The 14,957-nt window shown below is 38.4% G+C and overlaps 1 protein-coding gene across 5 annotated transcripts in view; it reads right to left on the minus strand.

The window, feature by feature from the left end:
- Positions 1–14,957, minus strand: part of EGF (epidermal growth factor) — a 68,740-nt gene that overhangs the window by 47,159 nt on the left and 6,624 nt on the right. For 3 of the 5 annotated variants that reach the window (XR_011808808.1, XM_005019845.6, XM_013099892.5), the window contains exons 1-3: positions 13,037–13,692; positions 4,240–4,371; positions 677–876 (exon numbers count right to left, since the gene is read on the minus strand). Coding sequence is in view for 4 of the 5 variants with exons in the window: in XM_005019845.6 (XP_005019902.4) it covers positions 677–876; positions 4,240–4,371; positions 13,037–13,163 (459 nt within the window). In the remaining variant the exon portion in view is untranslated. Of the gene's footprint in view, positions 1–676; positions 877–4,239; positions 4,372–13,036; positions 13,693–14,957 lie in introns of those variants that run through there. The other 2 variants (XM_021272681.4, XM_013099895.5) reach the window with 2 other exon arrangements.

The raw sequence follows: 14,957 nt of genomic DNA on the forward strand, positions 1-14,957 counted from the left end.
GCACTTCACAAACTAGGAAGTACCCAGACCTGCACTGTTACAGATGGGGGAAAACCTAACACACTTGTGCTGGACCCTGATTCTTAAAAATCAGCATCAAATATATCAGTTAAGACTCCACATGGGTACAACAACACTTGAAAACTCTCCAACAAAAGAAGGCTCTCACAGCACTAAAGTGCAGCAACAGCCTGTCTTCCCTTTTAATCAGCCAGAGGCAATGAACTGCACAGTTTTTTCTGAACAAAAGACGCAGTGCTAAAAGAAGTATTTATGCAACCATAGAAACCATTAAAAGATTGGAGAAAAAAAGAGTAGGATTTCAAGCACATTCCACTCATACCATTTGTGCCAGTTTGAGTTACAGTAATCTGGAAGACAAATTTCCATAACAATTAATTTAAACCTGATAGAAGTATTATTGTCTTCAGAGCTTGGGTTTGTCTCAATATCTTCCCCTTCATTTGATCCACGGAAAACACTACGTGTATTGTGAATGTGAGTAAAACAGCATAGACTCAGGACTAGAACTATTACAACACCAAAACCTGTTTAATTAGTCTGAAGTGACAACCAATGAACAGGAACTCCAAAACTGTACCTACAGAGCAGGCAGTTTCTTTACAGGGTTTTATGCCCAGTAGCTCAGAAAATTTCAGAGAACTGATAACTTTACCTCTCGCTTTGCACCAGTGAGGTGAATTCTTTGCAGAAGTCGCCTTTCTGAGTCTACCCAATACACTTTCTCTTCTGTATAATGAAAGTCCATAAGTGTTGACGGACCAGCATCAGCCACCAATCTTTCGTGATTGGTCCCTTCAGTGTCAATTCTAAAGATGGCACTTCCATGGCTGAAAAGTAGGAATGGTACAGGGTCTGGTGTGGAGAAAAATAAATAAATAAATGAGAAACTAATTACTAGATAGAAGTTGTGCTTTTGCTACATTACGTTAAGTTCTCATCAGTATTATACTAGGCAAAGTTCAGGATCTAACCATTTCTCTCATATTTAATGACGACTTTCCAAACACATCACAGAGTGTCAATATGATGTAAACATAGTGGTCCCTTCACATTTATTGCTGAGAATTTTTTAGGTGAAAAATATGAGTAATGTAAATGAGACTGCATAAAAAAGTTATTACCACTAATTCCAAACCCTATAGCCTAGTCAGAGGCCAGAAGAGCCATCACATGCATGCCAGCAGATGGTGGAAAAATTATGCAATGGATGTATCTCCAAGACGAAGACCAATTCCAACTATTGCTCCGTAGCAGGAACTTTTCACAGAGAGATGGGCTGGAGTCTCACATTAACTGTCCAAACAGGGAAACTGAAGATCCCAAGGTAGGGCAAAGGAAGAAGCTACAAACTGTGGAGGTTTCTTGTGACATAAAGGGATGGAGGAAAGCAAAAGATCCTTACTTGAAACTCCTACAGCTCAACAGCAACAACTCATTACAAACAAAAATTGTATTCACACTGACTGAAAGGTATAGACATATCAGTAAGTTAACATGAAATATTTTAAAATGAAAAACTCAATCTATTTATGACCCAAACTCTATAAATCAAATTAAGGTTGGAGTGATGAGCAACTAGGATGGGCCAAACAGCCTTAACATGGCCTTAAAACCAGGTGGTAACTATGGAAGGAGTTAGTGGGTTATATTGGTTGGTGGGGCTGCAGATTACACTAAACCAATTTAATCAAGTCTTACTTGTTATTTTTTAGGGTATCACCACAGGACAGGGTTAAGATCACCCAGAGAAACTTAACTGCATTTCCAAAACAGAATGTTTTTTGTTTAGGTAATTTGAATATAATGGATAACTATATGGTGCGTAGCAGAGGAAAGGAGTTTTTGGGTAGCCAGCCACATTTTAGTCTTTTCTAATATTATATCTCGGAATACACAGCTCAGTCTTTAATTTACCACTAAAACCACATTCAAAGAAAAAAGTCCTATTATGTTGGTAATTGTGGGGAATTATAACCTGGTTGCCTGAAACAACAGATCAAGGCACACAAAAAATGCTCTAGTCAGGCAACTTTGAAATACAATTATTAGTACAGATCCAACAGAATGACAGATTTAAAACTTTTCTAATCACTTGTTGAATTGATTTTCCAGGAATGCAGAAGTAACTCTCTGCTTACCAGGGATGGCCTGCATCCTTGATGACCCTGAAATCAATTTCCTTGCACATATACTTTTGATAACTAAACTCAGTTTTAATTAATTAATTAATTAAATTAATTAATTAATTAATCAGTTTTGCAACCTTTTAACTAAGTACCTTCATTATTAACATGAAACATTAAACTCAGCTGACACCATTTCTACAAATTTTAGGCAGGTGCCGTACCTTCACCATGGTTGCAAGGTTCTTTGATGCAACCCCCTTCACAGCAGAGGAAAGGGACCAAGTTTGATTTCTCTGGAGAACAGCAAGTTCTGACAAGCACCCAGGATGTGATTTACTGCTATTCACAAGGACAGTGATCAGCTTTCTGATTTCTATACTAATACACTGGTGTTCATTTGGAGTTTTCAAGGTATTACCCAGTTATAACAGCTGCTTCTGGGATGTTAGTGTCTCCCTTTTTCTGCTGCTATTTGTTCTGAGCAACCCCATGTGAGAATATTTAAACTACGAAGACTTGTTTTACGTAAATGAATGGTGAAGTGTAGCAAGGTTGATTTATCTCAGGAATTTGACAGCTGTACTGCCAGCATTTTTGCCAATTAGTTGACCAAGAACAATTTTATACTTTGTTTTTTCCCTTTCTGCTCTCTGAATTTCCCACCAGGAGCCTGTGAATGAGGACTGAACAAATCTGACTGCAGAGGGGCCAGCCAGATCTGGGACTTAATTTTATCAGGGGTTTAATGATCAGATAAACAACACCTGCATAAAAGATCTTCCAGTCTTTAAAACACTTTTAAAGCACTTTGTATACCTCCAACAGAAGGATTTATACATAGCATAAGGACAGGGTTCCTTATCCATCACGGTAGCTCCCAATCCATCACTTCTGGTGCTATAAAACTAGTAATAACTTAAAAAAAAAAAAAAAAAAAAAAAAAAAAAGTTGAAAAAAAAAAGTTGAAAACCTCCAATAATGTATAAAATAGGATTGTGCTTTGAAAGATAACTGAGCAGAAAACGTTCTTAAAAAAAAAAAAAAAAAAAAAAAAAAAAAACTATTTAAAGGACTAAACCTATAGTTTAGGCAGGACTGAAAAAAAAAAAGTCATACTTTGCTAGCACTGAGTGATTCAAGGAGCTGACTGAGGTAACTGTGTTGGCAAAAATTTAGGAGCTGCACTGAATACTTCTGATTGTCATACATGGCTCCAGAGGCTACACCCAGAGGGACTCAAGTTCATCTCCTTGGGTCAAAAATCTGTCCTGCCATATCCCATCTCCACATTAGGGAGAGTTCCAGGTAAACACTAGTCAGAAAAAGAAAACCTGAACTCCTGGACCAGAAAGAAGTTTTAGCATATCCAGACAGGAACCAAAACCAGACATTCAGGAAACCAAAATGGAGAGGTGAACTTCAAAGCACTCCCACCTCATATTCTAGATGTAATATAAGGTTACCCACCTCATATTCTAGATGTAATATAAGGTTAAAACAATTAATAAAATCTAACTAGATCTTTTTTCTATGAGTAGCATCAGTGGAGGACAGAATTAAGGTTATTCAGAGACCATAACTATGGATGTTTTCCCCTCAGAAGGGCTAGAAGCTTATAAAATTTGGATGTAGCTTATGTGTTCAAAAATCAATTTAAACTTTTGGGACAATAGGAAAGGCCTCAGAGGAGCACCCATGTTTATTGTGATTATTTCCTATGGACCAAACCAAAAATAAGAGCTTCCTGCCTAACATTTCACAGCACTGTCCCTAACCTAAATACACTAGACAGGCATCAACGCCAACAACCCACAAGAGGCAACAGTAGCAAAACCTTATGCATTGCCCTCTGTTCCTGGAAGTAGTAAGGACAGGAAAACAGAGAGAGATTTCAGTTTTGAGCACAGAGAGAGAATAGCTTTACTGAATAAGAAGTCTTCATTTGGTTTTGTTTTGTTTGTTCATTCTTCTTCCCACCATTGTGAGTTGGGACCAGACAGGCATGGCTCACTTCAAAATATAATGCCAACTGCTAAATAAATCTAAGACTAAAGCTCTGTTTTAATTGCCAAAAAGAAAATGACCTTACCATTTGCATAGCAAGACCGTTTGTCAATATCCAAGGTGTAGCCAGGCAAACAGGAGCAGATATAGGACCCTGGCACATTGATACAGGTTTGGCCACAGGTTCCCAAACCACCTTCAAGGCATTCATCAATATCTGAAATGTGGTTTTGAACATAAGGACAACTTGATGAGCAAAAACAGTACAAAGTAAACAGAAGGAATACCATTGGCATAGAAAGCTGATAACCATCTGGTTAGAAAATGTAAGTTCTCATCATTAAAAGAGGAAAGGAGAATATCTGTATTACTTTATGCATTGGTCTCAGGATCATTTGCCTTGCGTTGTCACATGCACAGTTATTATACATAATTTTTTTTAGAAATTACCGTTCTCCCTAGTGTCTGGACACTCTATACAAATGGTCTCTGATTGCCCAAACATGGGAAACAGACTTATCTCGTACACAATTTTTGTTATTTGCATTATCCTTTCCTATGCAAATGCTGCCTGCAGCTGCTTCCTTCTATTGTTATCCCTCTTTCCACAATAACATTTTTGCAAATAATTACCAAATTTTGCAAAACAGCAAAGCTGCAAACAGACTGCCACAACACTGAGCTCCACCTTGAGCTCATTTCTGAGTTCTTTTGTTTAAGTTTCAAAAACACATTCAAAACAGTAAGTAAATAAATAAATAAAAGAATACTGCTACATTCTGAGAGCAGTAAGCCCGAGGCAGCAAACAAATAGCAAAAAAAAAATAAATTAGAAATTTGACTTTTAACTGATAGATTAAGCTAAAGCCTTTGGAACTTAGAAGATATTTGATGTATTTATGGTGTTTTATTAGAGTTTGAGACAATAAATATGATAAGGAAGGACTTCATTTTCCAAAAAATGTCACCGTTGAGGAGCACATTTTACACTAAGGGAGAAAGAAGTTGACTCCTTTGGCAGTACTCAGCACCACAGATGGCTGGCCTGGAAGGCTTAAAGAAACTTCACATCCAACTGAAATCAAATGGATCTGATAGTAGCTTCCTGAGGTTCTTGGCATCTGACGTACCATACCCTTGTGTATTTCTTGGACAACCACTGTGAAGGATGCTCCGAGGAGCAGCTTCTTCCCTGCCCAGGATCTCTTTGATGTCAGTGGCTTTACTTATGGGTTTTGTCATTAGCATAAATCTGCATTTGTACATACAGGAAAAAAGGAACCAAAATGAATTCTTTTCAAGAAACACATTTGATTAAGTCACTAGACGACACCAGATTGTTATGAGAACTACATATATGTATTGACTTATTCTAAGTATAGCTTAGAATATTTTTTGTCTTCATTCCTGGTGAAGACTTATATCAAAGTTTTTAAATATTATGGATGTTTTACAACCATTTAATGTATCTGTACAGTTTAGGGAATGTTTCCGTGGCATTTTCAGAGTTTTTCTACAATGTACATTCCATATAGCAGATAACAACAGTAATTTAACAATATGTAAATAATAGCACATAACAAAACAATGTGGCAACATACAAGATGTAATCACACCACATACAACTGATTTTTGTTGATCAGAGCACGAAGGTAAAGCAGAAGCACTTCCAACAACTTAATTCCGTAAAGCACTTTAATTCTAAACCACAATCTTCTTCACACAATCAGCTTTCAGGAGCATATTTTCCCACACATACTAGGGCTGCACATGCCATTCTCCATGGATTAAAGGAGTAACTCCTCCAAATGCCCTCCAGACAGGTTTGAATGGTTTAGAAGTTTGCCAATGGGCTACAGAAACCCGGAGTTCTAGGTTGCCAGTTTAAAATCAGCCACTCCTAGCTGACATTGCCTGGATGTCATTAAAACCAAAGAGCTCTTTGATAGCTTATACAGGAGTGCTTTGGTGACCTCAGCTCATTGTCACAGCTGCTGTCAGTGTTAACAGAGATGTGAAGGAGTCTATGGGCATGAACACGGCTCGCATCTCGCCCTGAAGCACTGGTTTTTGAATGGAATAACTGGTTGACCAAGCTGGATGAACAAGGGCAAGACTCGGCTGATGAAGGCTATAAAGGCTATAATATAATTCATGTCAGTCAATATAACTTTTCTGACAATAGCGGCCTGTTAAATAAAGCTGATGTTACTCCTTTGAGGAAATCACAATTATGGGTGCTAAAGGCAACGGTGTAGATGTAAGATTATTAAAGACAGAAGTCATTTGAAAAAGCAATGTGAAGCACCAATGAAAGAACTATTATTCGGTCACAATAAAGAGTACATTAAATAAGAATAAAAAGATAGGCCTGACCTGCAGATTGTATCTGGAAGGCTGCTTACTCTAAAGAGGATTTGCATGCATTCTAGACAAACGTCTGACTGCTTAGCAAGTTACAGGACAAGAAAAGTCAAATCAAAATACATATACACACAGGAGAAATGAATGACAGTGGGGAAATAATTTTACTTCTGTATATGGCAGTGGTCAGACTATATTAGAATGCTCCTTCTATTTCTCAGATACAGTTTGTTCAAGAATCTTGAAAAATTAGAAAGTGGATACAGAAAGAATAAAAAGCATGATTTGAGAGTAAGAAAAATAACTTTTCAGTGAGACACAAATATCTCTGTTTAGTTTATCAAAAACAAATCTGGGAGAGGGCTTGTTCACTTTAATCTTCTGCAGAAAAGACTTAACAAGGACTGATGGCTGAGCACTGAAGCCAGGGAAATCAATTTAGAAATTCAATTCACATTTAACGCAAAATGTGATTCACTAAGGGAACTAGCTACCAAGAAAAACTGTGAAGTTGTGAAAACCATCAGTGGAAGGTCTCCAGGCAAAGCCAGAATGGGGAGACATGTTTTAACCAAGCACAAGTTACTGAGCTATGTACCAAGGTAACTGGGCAATGGCCTGTGATTTACAGGGAGGGCTTTTCCAGCATTAAGCTATATGAGTCTACAAAATTAACATTTTGTGAAGGCCAAAAAAAAAAAAAAAAGCCTTAGGAGAACTTGACCATAAAACCATCCATCAGGTGAAAGTAGCAATAGTAGCAATGCCTTCACCTGCATGCACTCTTTGTGCCAAAGTGAGGCACACAGTCGCATCCTGCTGTGGCTGTTTTATGTCTCCTGGCAACCACTTCCCCCAGTGGGAACTTTACCCTGTGAAAGAAATCGGCTTAAGGAACACAAAAGCTGTCTGCAGTGCCCTGACAGCCAGTTCTGAAAGGAAGAATGAGGTTCTGCTCAGTTCTCAAAGGCTTCTTTATGCAGAAAATGCCTTGAGAATCAGCAAAAACGATGAATCATGTCATCATGATGTTGGCAGCCCTCAATGACTTTGCATACAAATATGCCACTTTGTTGAGAGTCCTGAGAAATGCTCTGATTGCAGAAGGTGAAGCATTAGTATGCCTGGCAGGGACACAGAGAAACCACTGGGAGCCAGAGGCTGCCTTTCATTTGGCCCCGAACACATAGATTATATACATAAAATATACACATGCAGATACACACACTCAAACAACCTCACTCAAACGTGGTTCCTGTGGAGTTGTAGTGGGAATGAATTCAATCTGCTATACCCAGCCACCACCATAATCTTTTCAACAAGGTTGAACACGAAAGTTCAGCTGGGTTACAAAGAAAGCGGCCCACCCCTTCCGTCTATTCTGTTAATGACAGACAGCTCACACAAAAGAAGAGAGACAGAAATGGAAAAAGATGCTCTGGCTACCAACTGGTCACAATAAGATAGAAATAGCATAGCTCAGTATCTCTGCTCCCAAGTTCTCAAATGAGATTTAAAGTACAACCTAATCACTCTTGGTTTTTGCTAGGGTAGAGGCTGTGGAGTGCTTCTATACTGTGGTAAGAAATATAATATGAGTGCAATAAGGTGTTTATCAGCTCCTTAACTCTTCCATTCTGCATAAAGCAGAATCAAATTTAGAATTGAATTCAAATTCAGAAACTATTTGTAAACATTTTGAAGGAAAATGGAAAAAAGATCCCAAAGTACTATGATATCATTAGTTTTCTACCTTTCTGAACTCTTAAGAGTTTGGCCACTAGAATGGGAAAAAAAAATACACTTTTTTTGTTGTTGTTGTTGCTGTTGTTTTACCTTATAAATAAACTGCATGCATAAATCAGTAATTACTCGATCATATCCAAGGCAAAAAATTGGAAAAAAAAATGTAGTTCTAGTGGAGTTCTACTTCCCAGATCATGTAGTTCACCTTTCAACATAGTGTTATTGGCTTGCCTTTCAAAGATGAATTTCATGATGCTGTTATCTGTCCCTTTTTGAAAGGCATCAGCAAATATTGTCATCCAGCTCCAGCAGGTTTCATATTAGATACTAGAAAGTAGATGGGTTTTGCTCAAAACAGAACATAAGATTAATATCTGCTATTTTCCACTGAATAAAGACATTTTTTCATTTCCAATGAGAAAAACATTGATGAGTCTTGTAGTATTAGTCACTGGCCCTGGAGTCTACTCCTCAGCCCACTTCACAATTAAACTTCATGTGTAGTATGATGCCATTTCTGTCATTTCTTGTGACATATGTTACCCCCTTTCTATTTTGATGCAATTTTTTACAGCTAAGGATAGTATTTGTCCACTTTCAGCTGGATCCAATTTCCAGAGAATTCAGTGGGAATCTTCTCATGAATTGGCCTTTGGGCTCAGACCCATGTTGAAGAATTCCCTTCTGTTATTTGGTAACAATATTTTCAACCCTCTTTTCCCCAAGGCAATGGAATACGAAGTGAGCTAGCTGGAAGACAACTACTGAAAACAAGCAAGCAGACGTGCCTTGACTGCGGCTCTTCTGAAAAACAGGGTTACAGTGGGGTTTCAAAAGGATTATCCCTAAAGCTATGTCATGACAGGGGTAGACAACACAGCTCCTCATTTCACTGGCTCTTATTGCTCTTTACGCAATACTTGCAGGGAAAGGGTAGCTGTGAATCAGCAAGGTTTTGACATTTCATATTCTTCAGAATACAACATAAGAGGTCTTAGCAGTGTGTCTTCAGAAGGCTGTATGAAGCAAACTAAAACCAGGACTTGGCTAACTAAGGTGAAATTAAAGACGTAACACAAATACGAAGTGTCCTATGACAGGAGAGTGGTGAACAGCAAGAAAGAAAGGAGGAAAGCTTGAGACACAGAAAGAAGCATCTGACTAGAAGAGTAGACCTTAGCTGCAGTTGTCACATTCAATTGCAGCCTTTAGCTTTGTAGGAACGTGTAGCATGCTAGCCCTGAAGAAGTGACAAGGGCTGATCAGATTATGTCAGAAGTTAGCAGAGACCTGCAGAATTTAAGCATCTATGGTTAGGTACAACTTTACTAATGTGGATTGTGTTTGTTTGTTTTTTACAATTTTGTTTTCTGATTTTTAAATAACTATCTTTCTTCACCATGAAAGCTTACAAAAGGGATACTTAAAGTCAGCCCTGAAGCCAAGGTGCAGTGTTTTTATATATTGCCTTTCATTATTCAGAAAATAATATATTTACCTTGGGTAGCCCAGGACTAACAGGCACTAGTGTCTAATCTAAAATCAGTAATGCGAGGGGCTGCTCTATGGGTGTCTTCAGATAAACATTGCCATCTGGGGATTTTTTTTATTTATTTTTATTTTCAAGTAAGGAAAGCATCTATATACCATGAATGAAGTATATTTATATATATACTGGTATTCATACCAGTACAAAATATAGCGTTGTTAAAGCAGTACATCAGGAAGGGACAATCAACTACTTCCAACAGACATAAGACCCATCCCTTGGTGTACCATTTATGCTTAGATGGCCAAACATTTTAGAAACAGAAGCTGTCCCAGTACCAGCTAGGGATGCATCTTTACCTTGTAGGAAGAACAACTGTGTGGCCAAGACTATTTTTCTTTTAGAGGTAGAAGGTCCTGTTTTCACTAGAGTCTAGGGAAGATAAGTCATTGAATGGTAACTGAGTCCCCAGTCTTTATATCAGCTTAAAATAAATGATTAAATCAAGATGACAATGTCAAGAATTGCAGAAATGCTTCCAATAGTATCATAAATTTTTGATAAATGGATATGCTCATGCACCAGACTAGCCTTGTTTTGACCTCATGATCTGTTCTCCCATACTTTGACTCTTATAAACTGTGCTGTTCTGGGCTACGTGCCCCTCTCCCCCCCTCAAGGCCTTTCCTCTCTTGGCATACCAAGTCAGGATTCAAATAATCTCTCTTAAAATAACTATATAAAATTATGTGAAACATTTAGGGTTGGATTTCACTATCCTTCCACAGGATGAGATGGCCTTTGATCTTTGAATACGCCTAGAAATAAAAGGAACTAATTAAGAAGTGAGATATTTAACAACGTAAGAGGAGCAAAGCCTAGACCTTCATCTGTAGTGGTAGTATGGAAAAAAAAAAAATCTAGAAAAGGTAGAAAAACACTTCACAGCAAGTGTTGCTTGTAACAGCTCTCTTACAGGGAGCAGGCACCTTCTCCGTTGAGGGTAGCCCTTAGGGCTGGCAGGATGCCACCACGGTCACGGACGACACAGAGCACTTTACAATTGGTATACTTATTACAGCTCACCGAGAACGGTCGCCAAGCCACAGTTCAGCTTGCTGTCATTGTTCACAGTTCAGTAGTATGAGTCATGTCTCCCACTCACCACTTTTATCCCCACTATTACCTTCAAAGCCTGCCCCCAGCTTCCTACCACTTGCTTCCACTGCACACCCTCCATCGCACGTAATTAATGAACTAGAATATCATACGTCCGGTCTTCTGTCCAGAAAGGAACTTGAACATCAAGCACACAGAAGAAAGAGGGGAAATCCATGCCATCAAAGTATCCCTTAAGTTTGATATTTCACTTCAAACCTTTTCTTAATCCCTTGCAAATCTCTAATAAAAAGATACCTTAGCACACCTCATTTTTCATTTATTATATGTTACACAAAATAGCTCATAGCAATGTCAGCTCTTACTCAAAAGACTACTTCTATTACTATTTCTTACACAGTTTGCTGAGTTACTGTCTCTTCAGTTTTGGTGCTTTACCTAGAATCCCCCCCAAGACTAGTAGAGCAAATGAAATATCTAATTTTCAACAAAAGTTGTCTCCATTAATGGAAGACATTAACTTGCACATTAATTTGCAAGTTAAATCAACTGAATTTAAAAAATAATAATAATCCTGTAGCTCTTTGAAATTCAATATTTAGAGTTCATTTTAACCCACAAAAAAAGCCAACCAATATACTTCATTTCAGGAGGACTGTCCTATTATACATGAGGTGTCAGCTGGGCAACCCAATAACGTAGAAGTCATAACTAATGTACATCCTAATTAGTTCATGGAAACCAGGTTCATATCAGCAAATAACATGGACCTATAGAAAGGCTCTGTAAAGTGCAACAAGTGTTGAGGATCTGGCATACAGACTGCATATGTTTCAGTGTAGGGTTATGGAAAACCAGGTCTAGCCCAGTCCTGTGGACCAAATGGCTATCAACAGCCATGGGAATAGATGCTCTCCTAGGGTACACCTTCTGGTTTATGTTGGCCTAAAGGGAACCCAGTCCATGCACTCTGAGGCTACTCCATAATGTTAACACAAGCATTAGTAACAGGCAGCAGTACAGAGATTTGTTTCAGGAGGGTGTTCCTCATTTGAATTCAAGCACCAGCATTGAAGTACCCTAGGTGTGTTTGGCTCTCTGACAAACCTTTGGACAGGTTTGTCATTTGTACACAAAAAATGCCTAGCTCCTCCTCTCTCAATACGAGGGCATTTAACACGCATACTTCTATTTTCTGCTTACAAGCTGGTATTTCTTGGCAGAGAGCACAGAGGAGGCACCTGTTATTAAATCACTGGAATCATGTCAAGAACTGAGTCAGGGCCTCTGAAGCCCAAGCAACTAAGGCAAAAGCATTGACTCCAAGTATTAGGTCTGTTTGCTAGGCTTCCAGGGAATTTCCTCATCTCCTGCCCCAAAAGCTCACAACTTCACTGGCCCTGGCTTTCTAAATAAATAAATAAATACAAAAAAATTGGCCTTCAAGGTAGCAGGGTGAACAGAAAGGTTCTGTCATGCTTTGTCTTACACTTGGTAAAGAATAAGATCTGCATTTCACATGTTCTGAGTCACTGGAGGATCATTATACCAATAATAGCATCATCTCACTCAGATTTTAGCACTACTGTATCAAACACATCAGTGTTTCACGTATTGTATGAGACCTCATTATACATTAGCACACATCTACACCTACCTGTATGAGCACAGAACAAGTAGTTTTTAAAATTATCAAGCCCACATTGAAGCATATCCCAATAGACATATAAAAATATTTAAAAGTATTCTTTCTTTATAAATATAGAAATATAAAATACACCCATGCACAAATTATACACATATAAAGGCACAAATACATGTGTGGATGTGTCAAAAATAAAGACACACTAAAGTTATAGAAAGGAATTTTAGTGACTAGCATTCAGTTCAGATCTCTTAATGATCATATAAATCTTTATCCTGCCTTCTGATAGTAAAACCGACACACAAGCGACTGATTTCTGAATAACAAACTAAACAAAATGAGTTCTGTTCATTATTAGAAGCAAGGGATACTGCAAAGTTGCTTTATCAATTCTGCCAGTACAACACACAAGCAGTCTGGTTAAAAAAAAAAAAAACACACAAAAAAATTAACAATTATGAAATTCAATTAAGAGAATACAAATGCTGTTTTCTTATCTGTGAATGGTCAGCTACTTACCTATACAGGCAGAGTTTTCAGTCTTTAATCTGTATCCATTAGGACAGTTCCAGTGCTGCAGAGCTGAGAGGCTGACAAAACCAATTTTAAAAACCACTGGCAAAAAAGCAACAAGGAAGAGAAACATAATCTTGAGGTTTTTTTTAAACTGTCACTAGAGAAGAACTAGCTTGTACGCAGTCATATCCAGGACAAAATGAACATGTGTAATCCCAAAAGGTTTCTGCAATCTCCCGCTTTACACTCAGACATCTTATCACAATACCAAGTTTTATCTTTGCCTTGCTTTTCTTGTCACTTTAGTCCTTACTGTGTCTGACTACAACCTTGAAGAAATTCCTGGGAGATTTCTTCCCCACACACGTCGTTTTCTCTCTCTCTCTCTCTCTCTCGTTTCTTTTTTTTTTTCTTTTTTTGGAAGCCAAGTATGAAATGCCTGACACTCTTGCCACAAATTTAACACAGCTTAAAAGCAACACTCGCAAGGATCACTGTGATTTTCCTCCCAACAAGCAAAGCTGCTGTTTAAATCTTAAAAGCAAAGAATTTAAAAAACTTCACCGCTGCTCTCAGTGAAGTACAGGGAGTGAGATCTCCAGGTACCGTCCTCCAAAATGCAGTTGCTTTTTACGTACCAGCTCGGACGGACTCCTCTTTGCTTTTTAAAGCTCTGCTTGCCCCACCTCTTCTCTTTTTAGTACCACTTGAGTGAACCCTGTGTTTGCAAATAGTAATGTGGTCAGTTCCTTACTACAGGGAACCGAGCCAGAATGCTGATACCCAGCCACCCATAATAAATACAGTCTATTTAGAAAGGCAGCCCCTCATGCTTGAGAAGTACCTACAGCGTGACAGCTAAGTTTTATTTCTCATGGACTGCAGCCTAATTTATACTTTGCCTGTTCAATCGTGACTGATTTTAATATCATCTGATTGCACTGATTTTAATATCATCTTGTGTTTTTACCATCAGAAACAAGTGTTGTCTTTAAAACATTCTATGCAAAAAGGAAAACAAAATAATCCTTCCAGTTTCTCCAGTAATGGGAAATACAAATTGTCTTAAGGTCAAATTCAGATCTAGGGTACATGTCTGTGATTCTGATATCAAAGAAGTTGCAGCCACCTCTCTCAGGTCTGAATTTGGCCTTTCTGCAGTTCCAGGAAAATACCTGCTGACAGAGACCAAGGCGACTTGTTATGAGCCTGCAATTTCCACCCACAGCCCAGTCATCTGTATGGGGACATCAGTGTTGTAGGAGGCTACTGCTGTGGTGTAATGCTTTTTTACACCTGTTTTGCTAATGTATATGCACTAGAGAAATTCCAGGAGCATCAGTTTCCCAAAGCAGGCACTAATGCAAGTAATTTGCCCAATTTTGAATGTGCTGAGATTTAAGCAGGTGTTTAAGTAGTTGACTCCACTGGGCTTTGTTGCACTAACTACTGTAATGCATTTTGGTTCTCTTGCTTCTATTATTATTATTATTATTAATTATTTCCACAGTATTGCACTAGGATAAATGCTAATATGACAGCTGGGAACAGCAGCATCAGACAGTACAGAGAGTAACCTGCAGCTGTGCAAACTCCCTCCCTGAGAATTCCCCCTCCCCATACTGGTCTGAATCAATAAGAGTCCAGACTTGATCTGACAGAAAATAAGAAGCACGAAACCTGATTATAAACTGGGCCACCCTCCACTAAAAGCAACTGTTTCTTGATGGTTTGGGTCTGTGTGTAGCCGCTTTCTGTTTGCTCGATCTTCACTGCTGCAGCTAATGCAACTAATTAAACCCGGACTGACAAATGGAAGCCACGTTTTCATATACTCTGCTCAGAACTGAGTCTCTATTCTGCGTGCTATAAAATCCAATAATAGTAATGTAAATTATGCAGGGCCAGACTCATGCCAAACAAT

The sequence above is a fragment of the Anas platyrhynchos genome, chromosome 4, assembly GCF_047663525.1.
Source record: "Anas platyrhynchos isolate ZD024472 breed Pekin duck chromosome 4, IASCAAS_PekinDuck_T2T, whole genome shotgun sequence".
Lineage (NCBI taxonomy): Eukaryota > Metazoa > Chordata > Aves > Anseriformes > Anatidae > Anas > Anas platyrhynchos.